The 26,524-nt window shown below is 32.8% G+C and overlaps 1 protein-coding gene across 1 annotated transcript; it reads left to right on the forward strand.

Moving 5' to 3' along the window:
- The first annotated feature begins 163 nt into the window (after positions 1-163).
- On the forward strand, positions 164-25,087 carry mapkapk3 (MAPK activated protein kinase 3). Its single transcript, XM_073825881.1, has 10 exons — positions 164-893; positions 15,475-15,614; positions 16,490-16,554; positions 18,706-18,785; positions 18,884-19,010; positions 19,164-19,239; positions 19,342-19,466; positions 20,541-20,626; positions 20,700-20,780; positions 24,111-25,087. Exons 1-10 carry the CDS (start codon positions 597-599, stop codon positions 24,264-24,266), a joined length of 1,233 nt encoding a protein of 410 aa, XP_073681982.1. The 5' UTR covers positions 164-596; the 3' UTR covers positions 24,267-25,087.
- Positions 25,088-26,524: the final 1,437 nt, after the last annotated feature.

The raw sequence follows: 26,524 nt of genomic DNA on the forward strand, positions 1-26,524 counted from the left end.
GCTTAGGCTATAATATAATATAATATATGCTTACTCCAGTCATCGATGAAGTGACAATAAATGTGCGCGGCTCCTTTAAGGAGCTAGCGGTTCATCTGCTCGCGCTTCGCTTCCGCAACTGACATTGACCCCATGTGAACGCGCGCACACACGCACACGCACAGCGGCAATACAGTCAATGACGGGAACTCCACAGGACAAAAGACACTTTCTTTTTCATTTCTGAGATTGACACTTTAAACTGACAATGTGAATATGACTTTTACTATTAGATAGCACTGTTTTGGAATTCATTCTAATAACTTGTACCTTACAAATAAGGGAATTTAAATTTCATGTTAAACTTTATTTATGAAAATCTTCCTGGTAATGTTGAAACCGGCATTTTACTTGTATGTATCAGAATATAAGTGTCTTAATGCTGGTCAATGTGCTGTAATTCTGTAACCATCAGTCATCACAGGAATTCATCAGCGGTGTATTTTCGGAACAGCGTCACTCAGTGACAGCGGGACCCGTGCGGATAGTTTATCTGTGGATTTATAGGACCCTACTGAGCCACGTTGAGTGTCTACCAGCTTAATTTCATCTGAAAGATGCTCCAGAATGGAAAGTCTCAAACGGACAACGCGGACGCGTCCGAACCTGAGCCAAAACCCGAACCGCAAAGCGAGAAGACGGAACCGAGCGAGAACGCCGCATCTCAACCGGAGAACGAGTCCACAGACACCGACTCCACTCAGTTCCCCCTGCCCGTCTATCCCAAACTGGAAATCAAGCGCCATGCCGTGACAGATGACTACAAAGTCTCCAGTCAAGTGTTGGGTCTGGGTGTTAACGGCAAAGTAGTGGAGTGCTATAACAAGAAAACCGGACAAAAGTGCGCTCTGAAGGTAAATTACATACACATGTTGTAATGGGGATCTATAATGGGAAAGTTGACTCAACTCGTGTAATACATGTCTTTCGACAAGTTGACATAATGAACCCTGTTAACCTGATTGAGTAATTGTGGTCGTGTTTCAAAATCAGTCCCTTAAGCCTCAAAATATTTAACAGGTGTTGCTTGAGGTTACAGGAGTTTTACCTCAGCAATCTAAAGAGTAATTCATTATGTATCCACATCTAATGTTACAGAAAACGGTTCATTTACTAAAATTGTCCTAAGTGTCACTTTATGTTTGCATGGCACCATACCTCATGTAAAAGCTGACTTGATGGAGTTACAAACAGTGTTTAGGTTCCTGGAAACTTGATGGGCCACTGGTTGAAGGGGTTACCAAATCTGACTTGGCTCTTTAAGGAGATGAGGTGTGACACACAACATTCAGGCAGTGCAATGGAAACATGTCACCCAAGCGCCAATGCGAACAGAGATTTACTGTCCAGTGTAATCCAGCTGGATCAGAGTAGCTCAATATGCACTTACAGAGAAAACCATAATGAAAAAAATTAAAAACCTGAAAATGTAAGCTAAGATATATCTAAATGAATAGTAATTACAAATGAATAATTACTACCCTAGTCTAATTCATTATTAACATAACAATAGGGGCTTGTAAGTGTAGGAGGAACTTGAAGATGCAAAGTGTGCTAAAACTTCAGGTATTGATTTGTCAGCTCTTTTTGTTTGTAAAACAGCAAGAACTTATAAACTTCCCTGTCCACTTAGTTTTGTCAGGCCATCTGATTTGGCAAGTCCGGACTGCACCTGTTCTCTCTGTTTTACAACTTAGTGGAAGATCTAACACCATCTAACTGAGATACACATTCAGTGTCTCTCGTATGATTAAGGTCAGGATTTGAATATCACACAAAGCCAATGAGACAATGGATTATGATGACCAGAGACTCGCTTATATGGGCAATTCTACAGAATGGGTGCAAACTGCTTTCCCACGACCAAAAAAACACATTTAAAAGCATTTAAGTATTCAAATCTTAGATGTTTATTAAGTTCCTTTTATAATCTATTGAAACCCACAATAATATTTAAAATATCAGTAAGCTTAATATATATATATATATATATATATATATATATATATACACACACACACACACACACACACACACACACACACACACACACACACACACAATTATCATTTAGTGGGTACTTTCAATTGGGAGGTGGCTGTCCTGAACCCTAACTCCTAAATTTCAATTTATGAAAATTATATTTAAATAATTTTTGTATTTTTTTCCATTGTTGTTTTTAAAAGTATCTTTTTTATTCTTTTAAAAAGTGATGTTCAAAATATTTATTTGATATTTTCTTTGTAAATTATGAAACTTTATGTAAAAAAAGTGTCCTGCATTTTTCACATCACTACCGAAACAGAGTATGTTTTAGTCCATTGGCTGACACTGATTTTAATTACACCCCTACATTTATGATCAGGAAATATTCCTGTGTCCCTCTCTCTTATAGGCACATGGTGTGAGTAGATAGGCCCCATCATTTTGTGCTAAATGTTTTTAAAAGTCGGAAAAATCTGTGTATAACTTTGAGGAACGTCACTACGAACACCCTTTTTCTATAATTAAGCACACTTTTTATTGGGAGTTACACCATAACATTTAGTTTTTATATGTGTAACTGTCCAGGACTGTGCTAGATAACCATGTACTGATTAGCATCTTTGAGCTAGGTTCAATAGGTAAAATTGTCACTGTTGAAACAGTCACGGCCAAAACATTTGATGGCATTTTGGTAGTGACATTTTTTGGGTGTTATCCCGTAAAACTGTCACTACCGAAACAGTCACTACAGAAACATTCGGTGAAGTTTCAGTAGTGACATCTTTGTTTTTTTGGGTGTTATCCCATAAAATTGTCACTCCTGAAACAGTCACGACTGAAAAATTTGGTGACGCTTCTGTAGTAACATCTTTGTTTTTTGGGGTGTTATCCCATGAAATTGTCACTACCGTACCGTCACGACCGAAGCGTTTGGTGAATTTTTGGTAGTGACATCTTTGTTTTTTTGGGTGTTATCCCATAAAATTCTCACTCCAAATAATTTGGTGAAGTTTAGATAGTGAAAATTTTTTTTGGGGTGTAATCCCATAAAAATTGTCACTACCGAAACAGTCATGACCGAAAAATTGGGTGAAGCTTCTGTAGTGACATCTTTGTTTTTTTTAGGGGTGTTATCCCATAAAATTGTAACTACCATAACAGGCACGACCGAAACATTTGGTGAATTTTCGGTAGTGACATCTTTGTTTTTTTTAGGGGTGTTATCCCATAAAATTGTAACTACCATAACAGGCACGACCGAAACATTTGGTGAATTTTCGGTAGTGACATCTTTGTTTTTTTGGGTGTTATCCCATAAAATTCTCACTCCAAATAATTTGGTGAAGTTTAGATAGTGAAAATTTTTTTTGGGGTGTAATCCCATAAAAATTGTCACTACCGAAACAGTCATGACCGAAAAATTGGGTGAAGCTTCTGTAGTGACATCTTTGTTTTTTTTAGGGGTGTTATCCCATAAAATTGTAACTACCATAACAGGCACGACCGAAACATTTGGTGAATTTTCGGTAGTGACATCTTTGTTTTTTTTAGGGGTGTTATCCCATAAAATTGTAACTACCATAACAGGCACGACCGAAACATTTGGTGAATTTTCGGTAGTGACATCTTTGTTTTTTTAGGGGTGTTATCCCATAAAATTGTAACTACCATAACAGGCACGACCGAAACATTTGGTGAATTTTCGGTAGTGACATCTTTGGTTTTTTTTAGGGGTGTTATCCCATAAAATTGTAACTACCATAACAGGCACGACCGAAACATTTGGTGAATTTTCGGTAGTGACATCTTTGTTTTTTTTAGGGGTGTTATCCCATAAAATTGTAACTACCATAACAGGCACGACCGAAACATTTGGTGAATTTTCGGTAGTGACATCTTTGTTTTGTTTTTTAGGGGTGTTATCCCATAAAAATGTGACTACCATAACAGGCACGACCGAAACATTTGGTGAATTTTCGGTAGTGACATCTTTGTTTTTTTAGGGGTGTTATCCCATAAAATTGTAACTACCATAACAGGCACGACCGAAACATTTGGTGAATTTTCGGTAGTGACATCTTTGTTTTTTTAGGGGTGTTATCCCATAAAATTGTAACTACTGTAACAGGCACGACCGAAACATTTGGTGAATTTTCGGTAGTGACATCTTTGTTTTTTTAGGGGTGTTATCCCATAAAATTGTAACTACCATAACAGGCACGACCGAAACATTTGGTGAATTTTCGGTAGTGACATCTTTGTTTTTTTTTAGGGGTGTTATCCCATAAAATTGTAACTACCGTAACAGGCACGACCGAAACATTTGGTGAATTTTCAGTAGTGACATCTTTGGTTTTTTTAGGGGTGTTATCCCATAAAATTGTAACTACCATAACAGGCACGACCGAAACATTTGGTGAATTTTCGGTAGTGACATCTTTGTTTTTTTGGGGGGTGTTATCCCGTAAAATTGTCACTACAATAACAGTCACTACAGAATCATTTGTTGAAGTTTCACTAGTGACATCTTTGTTTTTTTTGGTCGTTATCCCATAAAATTGTCACTACCGAAACAGTCACTACCAAAACTTTACCAAATGTTTCGGTAGTGACAATTTTATAGGATAACAACCAAAAAAACAAATATGTAACTTTTTTTGGTAGTGACAAAAGGGAACACACAATCCTTTGTTTGTAGGAAATAAACTGAATTTTAGTTCTGCAATTTTTTTGTATTTTAGTAGTGTTTTAGTATGTTTCACAACCGAAACATGGGATGTTTTGTCAGAAATAAAGTATACTGAATTATCAACTAAGATGTTATGATAGTTTTTGGTTTAATGTATCTTCAAACTAATGAACCCTTAAGTTTGAAATAAGTATGATTAACTTTTTGCTTTTTACAAAGATAAAATTGGATTCAAAATACAATATAGCAAAATACAATATAGCAAAAATATAGATTTACAATGTAGATGTAAGCAAAATCTTAATAGGTCAACAAAACCCTTCTTATTAAATTATTATTACTGTGTTTCGGTAGTGACAAATTGGAGAAAGTGGAGAGGACAATTATTCAAAAACGTTCTGAAAATACAATATGAGAATTAACATTAAGACATTTTTCCAAGACATGTTTAACTCTGACTTTGGACCAATTCTGTAAAATGGCCCATATCCCAAATATCTCTGGAGAGCGATAGAGGCATGGCTCCTATTATGAACAGGCAAATGTAAATAACGCATTTGTTGTGTTGAGAGTTGTGCTATCCTAAATGAATCTCATTGTGCTAAGGCACAATGAAAATCCATTTGACCTGAGTCATTTAGGAGTAATTTATTGCTCAATATCCTCTCTGCTTTTTAATCACAGGGTAAACAGGAATAGGGCAGACCTGTCCATCTTGGCTGCCTTTTAATTAAGTAGCATGTTGATGGCTAACTGTAATGAATGTGCGCGTATAGCTGCTGTTTAATCCACTCTGTTTAGCTGGATGGAAGCCATCCTTTAAATCTAATTCATTTAATTCACTCTTGATTTTCCATATTGGTCTTGAACGCCTGCCAACAAGGAAAAGATATCTTACAGCCTGATCGAACCCCTGAGATATATTTATTACACTGCCGTTGGGTCTCTATCTTGCAAAGTCTGTACTCTGCATATAGTGCAGTGCAGGGGTGGTTTCTTGATCCCTTGATTGAGGTTAGTTTGTTGTGTGCAGGTCTACAACATTAAAAAAAAAAAATGTATGAGTTTGAGATCAGCAAGATTTTTGATGTTTTTTTTCTGCTCATCAAAACTGTTTATTTGATTAAAAATACAGAAAAAACAGTAATATTGTGTAAAGTTTGGGATCAGTAAATTTCTTTCTTTGTTTGAAAGAAATTAATACTTTTATTCAGCAAGGGTGTGTTTAATTGATGAAAAGTGATAGTAAATACTTACATTGTTAAAAAAGATTTCTATTTTGAACAAATACTGTTCTTTTAAACTTTTTATTTATTAAAGAATCCTGAAAATATGGAAGGCAATTCTGCAAATTTAAAATAAATCAATTTAATTATAAAAATGAAAATGAAAACCAGATTAACAGTTTCGTTATAGAAAACTATACGCAAAATGTGTGCCAAAATAAAATGAAAAAACTTCATTTTCATTTTATTTTTCAATGTGACAACTCATTGTCCCTGTCAAATTGAAAAATAATATGGAGTTGGTTATTTGACATTTGATTTTCACTGCAATGTCAAGGCAAGACTGCCAATATTAAAATGGAAAGGCAAACGTGAAAAAGAAAATGCAACTACATTTTACTGGTTTTTATTTTCATTTTTATAATCAAATTGATTTATTTAAAAAAAATTGAAAAAAATATTAAGCAGCACAACTGTTGCCAATGTTGATAATAAATCAGCATATTAGAATGATTTTTGCAAGCTCATGTGACGCTGGAGACTGGAGTAATGGCTGATGAAAATTCAGCACTGTGTCGCAGAAATAAATTATATTTTTGAGTATATTAAAATAGCAAACCAATTTTAGAAATTGCAATAAAATTTCACAATATTACAGATTTTTCTATATTTTTGATCAAATAAATACAGCCTTGATGAGCATTAGAGACTTTTTATATTTTATTAATAATTTATAATTTTTAAAAAATATTTTTAATAATCTATAATGTATATGGAATAATTGATGGATTGTTGAATTTTTAAAAATGAACAAAATATAAATCATATCTTAATTTTCTTTAGTTTTAAATATAATTATTTTATGTAAATTATTCTTTTTAATATATTAAATAATTATTATAATTACATCATTTTCAGGAGTTATGTTTTTGTAACACATTCTGTGAATAAGTCAAAATCAGAACCTTCTTCTACCTTTACCAGCATTTCTTATATAATTTATTAAAGCAACATGGTGGTAAAAGGCAATGAAAAGATGTGCGAGTGCTGTTCAATGGCCTTTCACCATTCCCATTGTGCAGTCAGCTACCGTATGCTCGACTGGTTCATATTACAGCCCTGGCACGGCCACTCTTGCTGTTCAGTGTCTGAGTTCATCTTTCCACACAGATTCGACATTCAGGATCCAGCCATTGTTCAGATTTGAGCCTTTGTTCAATCCTGGCATATTTCTGAGTGTGCCGCAAGGTTCATCTGGAAGGCGCTGTATGTTTTTTCATGCAAGGGGGATGAAATTTGTTTCCCCCTAAGGGAGAAACAGAGAAGGCAGAGTGTGACAGAGCTGTATGACGAATTCAGAAGAGCTGCCAACTTGCCTATAGAAGGTAATTTTTTAAAAAGGCCAGTTTAAAGCTATAGTGATTTTAGTATGAATTTAACTCAGTGATTTTTACAACAGGTCCAATAAAGAGTGTAAGATTAGATTGCATGAGATAAGAATAGTTTTTATAAACCAGCTTCAGCCCGACTGCGGTGTCTTTTACAAGAGTCTTATTTTAGACAGATCAGAGTGTCATGTTTCACGTGTTATCATAAAACGTGACTTGGACAAACGCAGAAAGTAATATAAACACTCGTGCGTGTCTCTGTTTGACCAAGAACCAAGTGTGAGATGGTTATGATTAAGCTGACCTCCAATAAATCAAGCTGAGCCGCTTCAAATGACAAAACAGAGCAGAATGCAAAACTCCCACGCGTTTGTAAACGTTTCACGGGTGAAACTGAAATCTAGTGGTTTTAAGATGTAATTCCCCACTAGGTTTTTGTAAGGCTTTTAAGGAAACTGTGGTCAGAGAAACTTTCTGGTTAAATTTACTACTATTATAAATATACACACTAACTGTAAAAAATAAAATGCCCTTATCAGAAATTATTGAATGTAAAGTAATTTCAAAGTATAAATAAACTAATAAATATACACTACCAGTCAAAAGTTTTTGAAAGCCTGCATTTATTTGATCCAAAGTATTGCAAAAACAGTAAAAATTTGAAATATTTTTTACGGCTTAAAATAACTGATTTCTATTTGAATATATTTTAAAATGTAATTTAATCCTGATTTCAAAGCTGATTTTTTTCCAGTTACATCATTCTAATATTCTGATTTGCTGTTAAAAAAAAAACATTTATTTGTAGTACCATTATATTGAAAACAGATGAGTATAATTTTTTAAGGTTTCTTTGATGAGTCGAAAGTTCAGAAGAACAGCATTTATCTGAAATATAGTCTTTTGTAACATTTTAAATGCCTTTAGCATCACTTTTGATCCATTTAAAGCATCCTTTGTCAAATAAAAGTATTAATTTCTATTAAAACTTTTCAGATAAATGCTGATGTTTGGTCATTTCTATTCAAAGAATTCTAAAAAATTTCTGAGGGATCATGTGACACTGAAGACTGGAGTAATGATGGTGAAAATGTAGCTTTGATCACAGAAATAAATTATATTTTAAAATATATTCAAAGAGAAAACGGTTATTTTGAATAGTAAAAATATTTCAAAATTTTACTGTTTTTGTTGTACTTTAAATCAAATAAATGCAGGCTTGGTGAGCAGAAGAGACTTCTTCTAAAACATTAAAAATCTTTTGACTGGTAGTGTATACAGCATGTGTCATAACTGTAGATGCTATCTGTAAACATCAACCATCCATCTGATTCAAACTAATGACTCACATAAAAGAATATAACTTATTTACTAAACAGAATCCAGTCGGACGTCTACAGACTCATCTTGCAGTTAATTTTACTGCTGAGTCTATTAAATCCTGTGGCTGTAGACTCAGGAAATTAAATGCAGTCATAAAGCTTGAAAGTCAATATAGCCATCATGCATTCTGCAGTCAGTCCCTGATGAACTGCCTGTTGCATATATTGTCTGTGTGTCTGTGAATTCAGCAAACTGATTGCATTCATGGCAAATACAATTTTGCATTAGTGTACACTGGCAGTCAATGTTTTAAAAGTCCTGTCTGCTCATCAAGGCTGCGTTTATTTGATTAAAAATTGAGAAAAAAAAACTGTAAAAAAGAATTTCAGTGTCACATGATCCTTCAGAAATCATTCTAATATGCTGATTTATTTTCAATGTTGGAAACAGTTGTGCTGCTTGATATTTTTTGGAACCTGAGATACTTTTGGGCAGGATTCTATTATGAATAAAACATACAAACAACATTTATCTAAAACAGAAATCTTTTGTAACAATATACACTATTGCTCAAAGATCTGAGGTCAGTAATTAGTAAGTAATACTTTTATTCATCAAGGATGTGTTAAATTCCTAAAAAGTGATAGTTAAGACTTATATTGTTAGAAAATATTTCTATTTTAAATAAATGCTGTTCTTTTGACCTTTGTATTCATCAAAGAATCCTGAAAAGAAGAATCACAGGTTCCAAGAAAATATTAAGCAGCACAACAAAAGCTGGCCCAAAAATAGATCTGACTCATTCATAAGCACATAGTCACACATCTGCTTCATTTCATAATGTACTGTATTTTGACTGTATTTATTTTATTTTTTTTAAAGAAAACGTGATGCAAAAGCTTCTGCCACAACACTAGAGTTTTCTGAGTGGTTCTTTACCATTCAAAAGTTTTAGGGTCAATATGTATTTTGTCTATGAAAAATGTATAGTTTAATTAAATTAATTAAAAGTGACAGTAAATACTTTTATAATGTCATGAAAGAAATATATTTTCAATAAATGCTGTTCTTTCAAGCCTTTTTTATTCATCAAACAATCCTGATTAAAAAATATACACTGCCGTTCAAAAGTTTGGGATTAGTAAGATTTTTTAAATGTTTTTTTAAGAAGACTTTTCTGCTCATCAAGGCTGCATTTATTTGATTAAAAGTACAGAATTTTTTTTTTTTGCAATTTAAAATAGTGGTTTTCTATTTTAACATTTTAAAATGTAATATATTCCTGTGATGCAAAGCTGAATTTGCAGCATCATTACTCCAGTTTTCCGTGTCACATGATTCTTCAGAAATCATTTGTTGTAAACAGTTGTGCTGCTTAATATTTTTTGGATCCTGTGATGCTTTTTTCAGGATTCGTTGATGAATAAAATGTTAAGAAGGACAGGGATTTATTTAAAAAATTTTTTTTTAACAATTTACACTACTGTTTCAAAGTTTGGGGTCAGTAAAATATTTCTTTCTTTCTGTGTTTAAAATAAATTAATCAGCAAGGATGTGTTAAATTGGTCAAAAGTGCGAGTATAGACTTATATTGTTAGAAAAGATTTCTATTTTGAATGTTCTTTTTAACTTTTTATTCATCAAAGGATTCTGAAAAAAGTATCATATTAAAGTGTTTTCTGAAGTGTTTTCATGTTAGTATTATGCAGAAAATTCAGCTTTGCATCACAGTAATAAAATATATTTTAATGTATATTAAAATAGAGAAGTGTTATTTTAAATTGCAATAATATTTCATAATATTAATGTTTTTTTTTCCTGTATTTTTGATCAAATAAATTGAACTTTGATGAGCATTAGAGACTTCTTTAAAAACATTAAAAATGTTACTGATCCCAAACTTTTGAACGGCAATGTATATCACATTTTTTCACAAAAATGTTAAGCAGCACAGCTGTTTTCAACATTGATTATAATAAGAAGTGTTTCTTAAGCAGCAATTCAACATATTAAAATGATTTCTGTAGGATCATGTGACACTGAACACTGGAGTAATGATGCTGACAATTCAGCTTTGCATCCCAGGAATAAATTATATATTAAAATATATTAAAGTAGGAAAAAGTTATTTTAAACTGTAATAATATTTCATAATATTACTGTTTTTTTCCCTGTATTTTTGATCAAATAAATGTAACTTTGAAGAGAATAAGAGACTTCTTTAAAAACATTAAAAATGTTACTGATCTCAAACATTTGAATGGCAGTGTATATAATATTTTTCCACAAAAATGTTAAGCAGCATAAATGTTTTAACATTGAATATTATAAGAAATCTTTCTTAAGCAGCAAATCAGCATATTAAAATGATTTCTGTATGATCATGTGACACTAAAGACTAATGATGCTGAAAATTCAACTTTGCATCCCAGGAATAAATTCTATATTAAAATATATTAAAGTATTTTAATAATATTTCACAAATTTACTGCATTTTCAAAATCTTATATATCTAAATACTTAGCCTTAACAATAGTAATGATAATAATATAAATAATTAATGTTTTGCAGATCCGGCAAGGTGTGTGTAAACTTTTGACTTCAGCTGTAATAGTAACTTTACTATTATTAAAAAGCTTAATTGAGTGTAATTTAAGTGTTTGTATAAAAATCAGTTAATTTTTAACCTTCAATATTATAATAATTTAGTACCAACTGACTCTCATGTATATTTTACAGCATTAGGTGAGAGATTTTTTTTTCCTTGAGGAAATTTGGCATGTACTGTACAATGAACAATAGTAATACTTTTCTCATACTAATAAGTGTTCTTTGTGAGTCAACGTGTTTGTTAGCACCAGACAGCGCTCGCATTCATTATAGTAGAAGCAATCACGCCTTAGAAATTAATCCTTTTACAAGATTACCCATAAAGCTTATGCAGCAAAACCAACGCACATGTGATTTCTTGTGTGTGTGCGTTATCTGATACTCTTGTGGTTTTCTTCCAACCACACGCAGCTTCTGTTCTGTTATTGTTGTAAAAGGAGTTTCCTGACGTCTGTTTCCCTACTTCTACAGTAGTTTTTTTGTAGGTGATTTCTGTATCTCTGAATCAGGACTGAACTATAAAGGTTACTCCAGTCAGTCAGTCATTTACAACACTGCCCTTGAAACTCCAGCCCACGGGCATCTCTGTTAAATGACTCAAACTGTCTTCTGGCTGCTGTTAGTCGGAAAGCTAAAGCAACACATCTCTTTTTCACCCACAAACACACACACACACACACTTGTACACACATTGTGAACTTTTGGTTATCAGCTGCAGAGACAGAGACAACGTGGGCGGGGGTCAAATCAAATTGCATGCAGTTCACGCCTCTGCAAGTGGTTCAAACAGCTTTTGGGCTTTAATTGATAGAAATTAAAACCAGAACCCCATTTCTGTTTGCTTGCATGTACACAATTGCTTAAAACTTTTATTTTTTTAAGTGTGTAAATGGATATAGCACATTTCTTTGCTAGTAACTGTTTCATGTGGTGACATCTGCCTTAACTGCTTTCAATTCAAGTCAAAAAATAGATTTATAATTAACGCCAATGAGAGTAATAAATACAAGAAGAACTGGAAAGTTTTGGGACAATTTGAGTGTGAGTAAATAATGACAACATTTTTTTTTTGTGGTTCCCCCTACTACTTTAAAGGAATAGTTTTCCTTAAAATTAAAATGTACTCAAACTTATGTCATCCAAGGTGTAGATGAGTTTGTTTTTTTAACAGAAAAGATTTAGAGAAATTTGGCATTACTTGATCACCAATCCTCTGCAGTGAATGGGTGCCTTCAGAATGAGAGTTCAAACATCTAATAAAAATGTTAATTGATGGACTGGAGTGGTGCGGATTATTGTGATGTTTTTTGTATTAGCTGTTTGGACTCTCATTCTGACGGCACCCATTCACTGCAAAGAAGCCATTGGTGAGCAAGTGATGTACTTGCTGCTGACAACTATTTATTACAAGGGTAGGGTTTTGACACAAATTTCACTATTTGATTTGATTCTGATTCACAGGCTTGCAATTCAATTTGATTTTCTGATTTAATTTAATTCAGTCGATTATTTTGGATGTATATCTTGTACAGTACATGCCAAATTTTCTCAAGGAAAAAAACACCTCTCAATTAATGGTGTAAAATATATGTGAGAGTCAGTTGGTACTACATTACTATAATATTGAAGCTTAAAATGAACTGACTTGCATACAAACACTTAAATTGCTATCAATTAAGTTTTTAAGTAATAATAAAGTTACTATTACAGCTAAAGTCAAAAGTTTACATAAACCTTGCAGAATTTGCAAAACTGCAAAATGCATGATATTTTTTATTTAGTACTGACCTGAATAAGATTTCACATAAGATGTTTACATTTAGCCCACAAGAGAAAATAATAGTTGAATTTATAAAAATAATCCCTGTTCAAAAGTTTACATACACCTGATTCTTAATACTGTGTTGTTACATGAATGATCCACAGCTGTGTTTTTGTTTAGTGATGGATCTTCATGAGTCCCTTGTTTGTCCTGAACAGTTAAACTGCACGCTGTTCTTCAGAAAAATCCATCACATCCCACAAATTCTTAGGTTTTTCAGCATTTTTGTGTATTTGAACCCTTTCCAATATATGACTGTATGATCCATCTTTGCACACTGAGGACAACTGAGAGACTCGTATGCAACTATTACAGAAGGTTCAAGCACTCACTGATGCTTCAGAAGGAAACACAATGCATTAAGAGCCGGGGGTGTAAACTTTTGCACAGAATAAAGATGTGTACATTTATCTTATTTTACCTAAATATGCTATATTTTCATTTAATACTGCCCTTCAGAAGCTACAGAATATACGTAAATGTTTCACAGACGACAAAATAAGTTCAATTTACCCTGATCTTCAAATACAAAAAGTTTTCAACCTTGGCTCTTAATAGTTAATAGTTTAATAATAAATATTAACTATTAAGATAGTTTTTCCTTCTGGAGCATCAGTGAGTGTTTGAACCTACTGTAATAGTTGCATATGAGTCCCTCAGTTGTCCTCAGTGTGAAAAGATGGATCTCAAAAGCATAGTCATTGTTGGAAAGGGTTCAAATACATAAAAATGCTAAAAAAAAATAAAGAATTTGAGGGACCTGAAGGATTTTCTTGAAAACACTTGTGCGTCGAGTTGGCACTACATTGATCTCTCTTTCCATATTAAACAACTGTTTGAATAATGTAATAAAATTGACAGAATTTGATGTATAAAACCTTGTTGTTATATTAAAATTAACAAAGCACGAAGCTTTCTGGACAGGAGGCGGCACTATAGGCTAAATTAATCGATTCTTGGGATTTAAGAATCAATATCATTTTGTAAAAAATGAGAATAGATTAAAATCCATAAATTGATATTTTTTACCCAGACCTAGAAACTACTACAGTCAGTATTAGTTGGCAAAACACTAGAAAGGCTCTTAACCAAGAAGCTACACTGGGTGTTACTGCAGTGGAAGCACCAAAATACACTCTGATGGGATGCATGTGCAATGTCAAGGTCTCACTCTGTTCTAATGCACGCCATGTGTTTGACATCCCACTTAGGGGAGAGAAAGGACGAACACACAGAAAGACCAATTAAGGACCTTCTGTACTGAATCTGTGTGGCAAATTGCATAATATGAATAGAAACAGTCTTTTCTCCTAGATGAAACGAGCTATTGCATAACTGTTCTTCTTTAATGGCCAGCAATCAGCTGGAAAGCAGTTGAGTTTTATTGAAGGAACGTTGCCAGGTTCAAAACAATTTAAGCTTCTTTGACGTCAACAAATCAAATTTTTTATAATTTTTTTTTTTTTATAGTTAAAAAATAAATAAGAAATGTTAAATATTTATGAAAAATACACTACCAGTCAAAAGTTTTCAGACAGGAAGATTTTTAATGTCTTTAAAGATGTCTCTTCTGTTCACCAAGCCTGCATATATTTGATGTAAAGTACAGCAAAAGCAGTACAATTTTGAAATATTTTTACTATTTACAATAACTGCTTCCTATTTCAATATATTTTATAATGTAATTCAGACCTGTGATTTCAAAGCTGAATTTTAGCATCATTATTCCAGTCACATGATCCTCCAGAAATCATTCTAATATTCACATTTGCTGTTAAAAACATTTATTATTATTGTTATGTTAACAGCTGGGTAGAATTTTCTCAGGTTTCTTTGATGAATAGAAAGTTGAGAAGAACATTTTTCTGAAATAGAGATCTTTTGTAACATTATAAATGCCTTTATCATTACTTTTGTGTATATATTTGTTTTGAATGGTATAGTGTATAATGTAACAAAAACGTTTTATTTCAGATAAATATTGATCTTTGGATCTTTCTATTCATCAACGAATCCTGAAAATTCTACTCAACTGTTTTAAATATCTATAATATAATAAAAAAATGTTTCTTGAGCAGTAAATCAGCATATTAGAATGATTTCTGAAGGATCATGTGACACTGAAGACTGGAGTAGTGATGCTAAAAATTCAGGTTTGAAACCAGAGATAAATTACATTTTAAAATATATTCAAATAAAAAAATAGTAAAAATATTTCATAATTTTATTGTATTTTGGATAAAATAAATGCATGCTTGGTGAGCAGACAAGACTTTTTTAAAAATTAAATTATTTTTATATTTGATTTATATATATATATATGTGTGTGTGTATGTGTAATAATAAAATATAAAAGATACACAGTCTGCATCTTTTTTCTCATCTCTTTAGATTCTGTATGAGTGTCCCAAAGCCCACAGAGAAGTAGAACTGCACTGGCGAGTATCCGGGGGGCCACATATAGTTCGGATCCTCAGCCTCTATGAAAACATGTATCGTGGGAAAAAGTGTCTTCTCATAATTATGGAATGGTGAGTCCTGTCAGTGGTAAAACATAATTTCCCATCATGCCCGGCAGCCAGAAATAGTACAGCTCTTTAAGTCAACGTCCTTGACTAGTGACATTTTTATAAAGACACGACAGGAAAACAGAACATGCTGCTGTGGGTTTTTTTTTTTCCTGTATTTTAGCACCCAGTGTTACCATGTGATCTTGTGTCACAGTCTTGTTCTGAATGAAGGTTTCAGTTCTCTTTTTCACTGGTAAAGTCTCAATGCTTTGTATTTTATTCTAATTTGCCTGGACTGCATTGTTTCAGTAACAGCAAACCATAAGACTTAAAGCATCATCAAAATGAGCTGATGTTTTTCTTATTGGGACATACTAAATGCCTCATCCCCTTTGTTAAATAGCCAGCAGACTTTCGGGACATTCTCATTGTAGAGAAACTGGTGCAGTCCAACATGAGTCATTCAGTTTCCAGAAAAGACAGCCAGTAAATGCTTAACGCAACAAATTCTGCTAGCTTTCACACAAATGATCTCAAAGATATAGTCATGGACTAAAGTCATAGAAAAATCATGCTGTTTAATCAAACGGTGGCTTTGAGTGCTGTATTAAGTGGCTGTGTTTTATCTGAGGTGTTTGAGCAGTGAGAGCGTCTGTGAGAGCAGCACTTAGAAGAGTCTGTCATACTCCAACATTCCATCCCTTAATTAGAGCTCATTTCCTGTTTCCCTCTTGCTTTGGACATTTTGGCAATAATATGATTCACATCATTTTTGGAAGCATAAAGCCATGTTGTTGTTTGTTCACATGCTCAGCTGGGAAAGGAACTCAGCTTATTGTGATTGTGTATTTGTGCATTAAGCTGTGTAATTAGAAAATATGTGTGTGTTGTGTCAGTATGGAGGGGGGAGAGCTCTTCAGCAGAATTCAGGCCAGAGGAGACCAGGCTTTCACTGAGCGAGGTGGGTTATCGGTGTCTTTGTGTTTTGCGCACACACACACACACACACACACACACACACACACACAGGAAATGTACCAGGCAAATATAGATATATGTAGCTATAAATACACACACACACGCATACATTTAGAACAACCTAAATTCTTTCTACTGCTACCAGTTTTACATAGTGATAATGAGGTTTAACAATTGGTTAGTTGGTCAGCTATGAATATTGAGAGGAAGCTAACTTCCCATGTAATTTCCATTTAGTTGATTGCTTTGTAAGTTAACAATAAATATGAGGGGAATCATTCTCAAAAAAATTTTTCATTGGTTAGTTAGTTAATTTTGAAGAGGAAGTTCATCTATGTAATTTCCATTTACTGTAGTTGATTGAATTGTTCGTTTAAAAGATAGTTTACCCAAAAATGAAAGTAAACCCCATGATTTACTCACCCTCTAGCCATCCTGGGTGTGTATGACTTTCTTCTTTCAGACAAATGCAATTAGAGTTATATTCAAAAATGTCCTGGCTCTTCCAAGCTTTATCATCGCAGTGAATGGTGGTCAAGATTTTGAAAATAAAGTGCCTCACTAAAATATCCATTTTTATAAGTATGTAAACTGTAATCTCTAGGTTCAGCTGTTTTATGTGCATTTACAAGAGAGTGGCGTTCCAGCGTTTGACTTAGCTCAAGCGTAAGCTCCGAACCAAGAACCAAGTTTTGTTTACAGCAAAGGAAAACCTGTCTTCTCTTGGTTTTTATTGAAATTACTTTATTTTCCTTTACAAATTCTGGTTTTGTACATCTAATCACATTACTGGTGTTTTGTTTTGCTCTTTCCTCTGCGCTTCTACAGTTTATAAATATAAATATAGATGTTATTCTTACACAAACACATCGATTCACCTCAGAAGGCCTTCATTCATTTTTATGATGGATGGATGCACTTTATTTTGCTTCAAAATCTCAACAGCCATTCACCGCCATTATAAAGCTTGGAAGATCCAGGACGTTTTTTTATACAACTCCGATTGATCATTTTCTATGCAATTTCCATTTAGTTGATCTATTGCCTGTTTAGTTAGTTACAGTTGAGGTCAAAATTTTACACCTCGCAGAATCTTCAAAATGTTAATTATTTTACCAAAATAGGAGGGATCATACAAAATGCATGTTGTTTTTTATTTAGTACTGACCTGAATACGATATTTCACATAAAAGACATTTACATACAGTCTACAAGAGAAAATAATAGTTGAATTTATAAAAATGAACCCATTCTGAATTTTACATACACTTGATTCTTGATACTGTGTTGTTACCTGAATGATCCACTGGTGTTTTTTGTTTAGTGATAATTGTTCATGAGTCCCTTGTTTGTCCTAAACAGTTAAACTACCCGCTGTTCTTCAGAAAAATTCTTCAGGTCCCACAAATTCTTAGTTTTTTTTTTTAGCTTTGTGTATTTGAACCCTTTCCAACAATGACTGTATGCTTTTACGATCCATCTGTTCACACTGAGGACAACTGAAGGACTCAAATGCAACTATTACAGAAGGTTCAAACGCTCACTGATGCTCCAGAAGGAAAAATGATGCATTAAGAGCCGGGGGTGAAAACTTTTGGAATTTGAAGATCGGGGTAAATTTATTACAACTTATTTTGTCTTCTGGAAAACATGTAAGTATCTTCTGTAGTAAATGAAAAAATAGGATATTTAGGTGAAATAAGATAAATGTACACATCTGCCCCCCCCCCCACAGTTCTTAATGCATCATGTTTCCTTCTGAAGTGTTTGAACCTTCTGTAATAGTTGCATATGAGTCCCTCAGTTGTCCTCAGTGTGAAAAGATGGCTCTCAAAATCATAGTCATTGTTGGAAATGGTTTAAATACACAAAAATGCTGAAAAACCAAAGAATTTGTGGAACCTGAAGGATTTTTCTGAAGAACAGCAGGCAGTTTAACTGTTCAGGACAAACAAGGGACTCATGAACAACTATCACTAAAAAAAGCACAGCTGTGGATCATTCAGGTAACAACACAGTATTAAGAATCAAGTGTATGTAAACTTTTGAACAGAGTCATTTTTAAACGTATGTAAACTTAAAATAACACCAGAGGCAGCAGTCACACTGTATTTCCTCTGTTTATTACCTGCAGAGGCCTCTGAGATCATGAGAGACATCGGCACAGCCATCCAGTATCTGCACAACATGAACATCGCACACAGAGACATCAAGGTAACAAATGACTGTTACCACTATCTGTAAAAATAAGAAGTACAGTCAGGAAAATGGGATATTTCACAATATTTTGAGCATGTCTTTGCCTTCCACAGCCAGAGAACCTGCTCTACAATAGTAAGGAAGACACTGGAGTTCTCAAACTAACAGATTTTGGCTTTGCTAAAGAGACTTCACTGCATAACCCACTACAGACGCCCTGCTACACGCCGTATTATGTAGGTCAGTAAGATGAATGTCACTCTTATCTTGAGTGGTACATTCTTTACCTCTCTTTAAACAGAAGAGTTTTGTTTGTATATGTGGTGTAAATAAACTAACACTCTGTGTACTAATGCAAACTAATGTGTGTGTTTTTTTTACATGCGTCTCCAGCACCTGAGGTTTTAGGGCCTGAAAAATACGACAAATCATGTGATATGTGGTCTTTGGGTGTGATCATGTACATCCTGTGAGTATAACAACTCTGTCAAGTGCTGAATTTAAAACTGTGGTGTATATAATTTTAAACATCTAGCTGAAAGCGCTCCGTTTCTCTTTATGTTGCATGAAGGTTATGTGGATTCCCACCGTTCTACTCCAACACAGGACAAGCCATTTCACCAGGAATGAAGCGACGTATTCGCATGGGCCAGTACGAGTTTCCCAATCCAGAGTGGGCTGAAGTGTCTGAGGAGGGTGAGATGCATTTTTTTGTCTATTTTATACCCTGTCAATGTTCAGGTTGCCTATTAACCACCAGAGGGCAGTGTTGCTATCTTCATGACTACATGTAATCATGGACCTGTTTTATGTATGCATATATATACACTAACAGTCAAAGGTTTTATAATATTTTTCAAAGAAGTCTCTTCTGCTCACCAAGCCAGCATTTATTTCATCCAAAATACAGCTAAAGCAGTAATATTTTGAAATATTTTTACTATATAAAAAAAACTGCTTTCTATTTAAATATATATTATAAAATGTAATTTATTTCTGTGATCAAAGCTAAATTTTGAGCATCATTACTCTAGTCTTCAGTGTCACATGATCCTTCAGAAATCATTCTAATATTCTGATTTGCTGCTCAAAAACATTTATTATTATGTTGAAAACAGCTGAGTAGTTTCTTTGATGTATAAAAAGTTTGGAAGAACAGCATTTATCTGAAATAAAAAGTGTTTGTAACATTATGAAATTATAGATATTATTAGTTTTATTTTATTTTATTATAAATTGATCAAAAGTGATGATAAAGACATTTATAATGTTATAAAAAAAATGTCTATTTCAGATGAATGCTGTTCTTCTGAACTTTCTATACATTGAACTTGAAAAAATTCTAGCTGTTTTCAACATAATAATAATAAAAATGTTTTTAAGCAGCAAATCAGAATATTAGAATGATTTCTGAAGGATCGTGACTGGATTAATGGTGTTAAAAATGCAGCTTTGAAGTCACAGAAATAAATACAATTTTAAAATATATTCAAATAGATGACAGTTTTAACTAGTAAAAATATTTCAAATATTTTAAATAATATTTTACTGTACGTTAGATGAAATAAATGCAGGCTTGGTGAGCAGATAAAACTTTAAAAAACATTAAGAGTCTTACTGTTCAAAAACTTTTGACTGGTAGTGTAAGTATATTTTTTAATATTTCAGATATTATGGCTGCTTCAATCCTTTTCACACTGGTCTCACGATTCTAAAGAGGCCTAAACAATCATGTTCCTCTTATGGATATTTAATGTTCTCCTCCTCCAGCCAAACAGTTGATTCACCAGCTATTGAAGACCGACCCTAATGAAAGAATGACCATTGAACAATTCATGAACCACCCCTGGATCAATGTGAGTATTTCAGCTGATTGGATGTGTTTGCTTTGCATATACGAGGATTTCAACACTGAGATGTTTCTTTTAGCGATCCATGGTGGTTCCCCAAACGCCTCTCCACACCACACGAGTGCTGACAGAAGACAGCGAGATGTGGGACGAGGTCAAGGTGAGCACAGGCTGCACTGGCCATTGAGAGAATTAGAATAAATTCTAAATATCCAAGTGTCTTTTAGTTGTTTTGTTATTTTTTATGTAATATCTGACACTGAAGAGTGATAACACTCTGCGAGGGCATTATTTTCTGTAAGACCACCTGTATCCTCAAGGGGGAGCCATACAACAGGATTACAGTTTTTCTTAGTCGTTTTGGTGCATTTCTCAAAAGACTTTGTACAAACAGCACCACACAATGGATTACATGTAACTAACTCAAAATCTTTAGTTCATCTCTAAAAAGTAAGTTTGTCAATGTCAACATATCAGTGCCTTTAGAATGTGTGCCATATATCCATTTCAAAAGTACAAATTTACACATTACTGTATGTGGGATATTGATTGAAAGAGACTGGATTGATTCATAGTTACACCCTTGTGGCCTGACAAAAAAAAAAATTACAACACTATTGTGATATAGGACAGAAAAAGCAATATGGCAAACACAGGAAACACTCCTTAGGCAAAACTCTGCTTTTGCATGCAGCAATGTATGAGGAATTTCAGAGAACTGGTTTATCGTTGGTTGATCTACATTCTCTTCATTAGTGAAAGTCAAGATTCACCTGCACAATTCATTGCAAATTTACTAAATAGAAATGTTATTTATTTTAAAGAAAGAAATATAGCATAAGCACAGTTTTCCAGCACAACAATATGAAAAAATACAAAAATACATGATTTTTTTCAAAAACTGACTACTAGGGGTTATTGTATTTCATTGATATACTACTATAGTTTTTATTTTTTATATATTTTTAACTTTAATTGTGATTAGAGGTTTAGTCATTTTCTTTTTGGTTTTGTCAATTGCATTAGTTATATATATATATATATATATATATATATATATATATATATATATATATTAGTGGTGGGCATAGATTAATTTTTTTAATCTAGATTAATCTAGATTAAATCTTGAAATTAATCTAGATTAATCTAGATTAAAATGGCTAATTTAAATTCTGCTGAAGGCATTCAGAATATGTGTGCTACCCAAATAATGACTAAAAGTAAGTCTTTGAGAACGGGTTTCTCAAGCCAGGTGGCGCATTAGACCAGGCGATCATCTCCTGTTTCCAAAATGCATTACAAACTGCTTGACAATTGCATTTACAACACAATTAACTATACAAACTTGTGTAACCAAGTACTTCTGTGCAAAAGGCTGTACGACGTGTGCGTTCCCGTAAAATACACAGGCGCGTGGGTATGGATAGCCTATCTGCGTGCATAGTCTTCCAATAAACTGCGTTGCTTTTAGAAGCGTCAATTCAGTTGTTGCATATAGTTTAATGTCTTTATTTTGGGATTATCAAAGTAAATTATAACTCAAACTTGAGATTTTACTGGGCCACAGCAGATTTTCACTGGGGCACGTGCCCCAGCAAAAAGGGTCTAGCAACGCACCTGCCCTGAAGCGGCTTCATAGCTGCATCCATGTCTGCGCGTCTCATTTGATGTGGTCATTTCACAGAAGTTGAAGACTTGTTCTCGCCCCCTACAGTGCAATTCAACTAGATATACGTCATCCGCGCTAAAATATCAAGGTGAAAGTCATCATATCTTGCGTAGTTTAGACCCAGCTCCCAACCCAACTTTGAGAATAGATTAACGGCGATATTTTTTTTATCGCGCGATATGAGTCTCACGTTAACGCAGCACGTTAACGCCGATAACGGCCCACCACTAATATATATATATATATATATATATATATATATATATATATATATATATATATATATAGCATTAGAAATATATATTTACATAAACATATATATAATTAAAAACATTAAATATATATGAATAATAAAACTTTACATAAAAATGTTAAAAAAATTATGTTTAAGATTTTCTGTTTTTATTTTAATTTCAGTTAAAAAAAATTCTGTTCAGTAATTTTGTTATATTTTTGTCGTTTTTATTATTATTTTTAAATATCTATATAATTTTTTATTAATTTGTATTTATTCGTTTTACTTTGTTTTTTAATTTTTTTTTTTAATTTCTATAAAATGTATATTTTTAATTCAAATTTATTTTTAGGTTTTCTGTTCTTACTTAAATTTCAGTTAAAGTTATATTTTTGTCATATTTTTATTTTTTTTAATATGTATATATCTATTTATTTTATATGTTTTATTTAGTTTTAGTTAGTTCAAGTCAAACCAAACGAAAACAGAAATGGCAACTAGCTTTTTAAGTTTAAGCTTTTTATCTTTTGTTTTATTTTATTTCAGTTATCATTTATTTTATTTCAAGTAATGATATTTTTAATATATTAAATATTATATATTCATGTAATTGAACAATTAGTAGTAGTATCTTTAATATAATATTACAGCTTTTGTTAATATTTTTAATTAAAATTTATTTTTAGATTTTCCTTATTTACTGTAATTTCAATTTTTTTAGTAATTTTGTTATATTTTTGTTGTTTTAATTTATTTTAAACAACTATATATAGTTTTTACAATTTTTTATTTATTTGTTTTATTTAGTTTTAGTTATAGTTCAAGTCAAACTAAACAAAATGTTTTTTATTAAAATTTATTTTTAGATTTTTACTTTAAGTTAAAGTTTTGTTTAAACTTTTTTCATTTTTGTCATTTTCATTTTTTTAAATGTCTATATTGTTTTTATTAATTTGTATTTATTAGTTTTACTAAAATTTATTTTTAGATTGTCTGTTTTTACTTAAAGTTAAAGTTTTGTTTAAAGTTGTTTTTTTGTCATTTTCATATTTTTTTTAAATATGTCTATATAGTTTTCATTAATTTTTGTTTATTAGTTTTAGTTTTTAATACTAAACAAAACAAAAATGACAACTACAATTTTAAGCTTTTTTATGTTTTATTTTATTTCAGTCATCATTTACTTTATTTCAAGTTCTGAAAATGTTTTTATGGTTTTGGTTTCATTTTAATTTTAAACTATAATGTATATCTATGCAATTTAAACAAATCATTATTATTATTACTTTTAAAAATATTAATAATGATGATCATAATAATGATAATGATTATTATTTACACAATAATAATAAAAAACATTTGTTATACTATTTAAACATATAGAATATATCTATGCCATGTAAATAAATAATAATGTTTATTATTATTAACAGAGATTAATTTTTTTTAATTGCATGCATTTTATTATTAATATTTAACCCTGATATTGATAATTAAAGTCTAAAATATAAATGAAAATTTACTTTTTATGTTATACTATTTACATTTTCCCCTCTTTTTCTTCTTCCGCTCTTGGCTTGTAGGAAGAGTTAACCAGTGCGCTGGCCACCATGCGTGTAGATTACGAACAGGTGAAGATTAAGGACTTGGATGCCTCCAGCAACCCCTTGCTGAACAAGAGACGCAAGAAAGCGGCAACAGGGGAGAAGAGTGGAGGAAGTGGATGCAGTAGCCAATGAGGGACAGGGGATGAAGAACAGACAGATCAATGACACGAAAGAAAGTGCAAGATTAGATAAAAGCAGTCAAGAGCAAGAATGGAAGCACAGAGGAATAGATGGGCTCTCCATAGAAGATCAGAAGATGGATAGAAGGAAAAGGCGACAGGAGACAGTTTTGTTGATAAACAAGAAAAATTAGAGGGAATGCACATGTACACAGAGGAAGTCTTTGTTTCTATCACCAGCAGTGAAGAAGACTTTATAAAGCTGCTTTAAAATCTTTCAGCTGTTTGTGTGTTAATGTTATACGTCTTTTTTGTGTACTGATCTATTACTTGATACGCACTATTCACATGTATGTTATATATGTGTGTTTGTATAAGATGTGTTTCTATGTGTCTTAGTCTCACCAGTCCTATCACAGAGTTCACTCCAGAGACTCAAAGGAATAGTTCACCCCCAAAAAAATGATAATTTGCTGAAAATGTACTCACCCTCAGGCTATACAACATGTAGATGAGTTTCTTCATCCAAACAGATTTGGAGAAATGCAGCATTACATCACTTCTCACCAATGGATCCTCTGTGGTGAATGGGTGCCGTCAGAATGAGAGTCCAAACAGCTGATAAATACATCACAATAATCCACAATTAATTCAAAAGTAAGAAATAAATCCATCATTAAGACGTTTTTAAGATGATCTACATCAATGGCTTTAGGGTGAGAACATTTTTAACAAGTTTTGATTTTTTTTAGTGAACTCTTCTTTTAATTTGATGTTGTTTTGGGCTTTTGTTGGCCCTTTTTATTGCAAATAAACATTTCAAATACATTTTCAGAGGAATTGTTTGTCTATTGGAATGTTTCACAATATTCCTTGTGTTGCGAGATTTGGTGCTTTTTGGTGCAGTGAGTCACTTCCTGAACCTGTATAAGTAACTAAATAACCTTACGTCAGATAAGGCACAAAGAAGACTTTCTACAGGCTTCATTCCTTAGTAGACCAGTCAGTTTTAGAGAAGTTGACATCCACAATTTCCACCATCTCAAACATTTAGCTGTTTAATATTTTGGTTGCCGGAATGTGCATTAGCCAGAGATAATTATCCAAGCTCATCGTTGTGAGGAAATACTAGGATTTCCCACAGGTGCTTACACGTTTCATTACGATAATTTCTACAAAGCTGAGTAGATTCCGAGAAGAAATGTTTCCCTTTTAAGTTTTTAAAAATGTTTTACTTCAAATGTAATGCTTCAGCAGCCTGTGCTAGATGCTCTGCTCTCATTGTGGTCAAGCACTGCGTGCGGTTTATAAATAGCGCTTATCACACAGCGTTTTGGTGCAGAGCCTGTATTAGTCTGGATGATAGCGGGCCACTTTCTTGTGAACGTATTTAGATGACCACTTAACACTGACCTTTCCCCTAGTTTCTGCCACCTGACATTTGAGGAACCAAGTGCCAGTGATGATCAAGTCTGTGGTTGAAAACTATTGCAGTCAAAACAGTTTTGAAACGGAAATTTCATATTTTGAAATTGTTTGGTTCTTTGAATAACCACAGTGTACAAGTTACCTCAATCACAATCATAATGTGACCCTGGACCAGAAAACCAATCATAAGCCTACATTAAACTGAATAAATAAGCTTTCCATTGATGTATGGTTTGTTAGGCTAGGGCAATATTTGGCTGCTGAGATACAGCTATTTGAAAATCTGGAATCTGAGGGTGCAAAAAAATCTAAATAATGAGAAAACCGCCTTTAAAGCTGTCCAAATAAAGTTCTTAGCTATGCATATTACTAATTAAAAATTAAGTTCTGACATATTTACGGAAGGAAATTTACAAAATATCTTCATGCAACATAATCTTCACTTAATATCCAAATGAGTTTACAATGTATTTTTGGCTATTGCTACAAATACACCTGTGCTACTTTAGACTGGTTTTGTGGTCCAGGCTCACATAATATTATAAGATTACAGTACAGTGACATCCACACTCAAAATGTAAGAAAATGTCAAAAAACAAACAAAAAAAAACATCTATTTTAGATAGGGTGACCATACGTCCTCTTTTACCCGGACATTTTTCTCCTTTTTGGCTATAAAATTATGTCCGGGGGGATTTTGTAAAATATCATAAAATGTCCGGGTTTTTTTACCTCATTTTACTGACCGTCATTAATTCAACACTAAATGCAGCCACTGCCCACCGGCATTATTCTGGGGGGTGCATCCTGGGGTGTCCTCTTTTTGGATTCTAAGAATATGGT

The sequence above is a fragment of the Garra rufa genome, chromosome 20 (genome assembly GCF_049309525.1).
Source record: "Garra rufa chromosome 20, GarRuf1.0, whole genome shotgun sequence".
In the NCBI taxonomy this organism is placed as follows: Eukaryota; Metazoa; Chordata; class Actinopteri; order Cypriniformes; family Cyprinidae; genus Garra; species Garra rufa.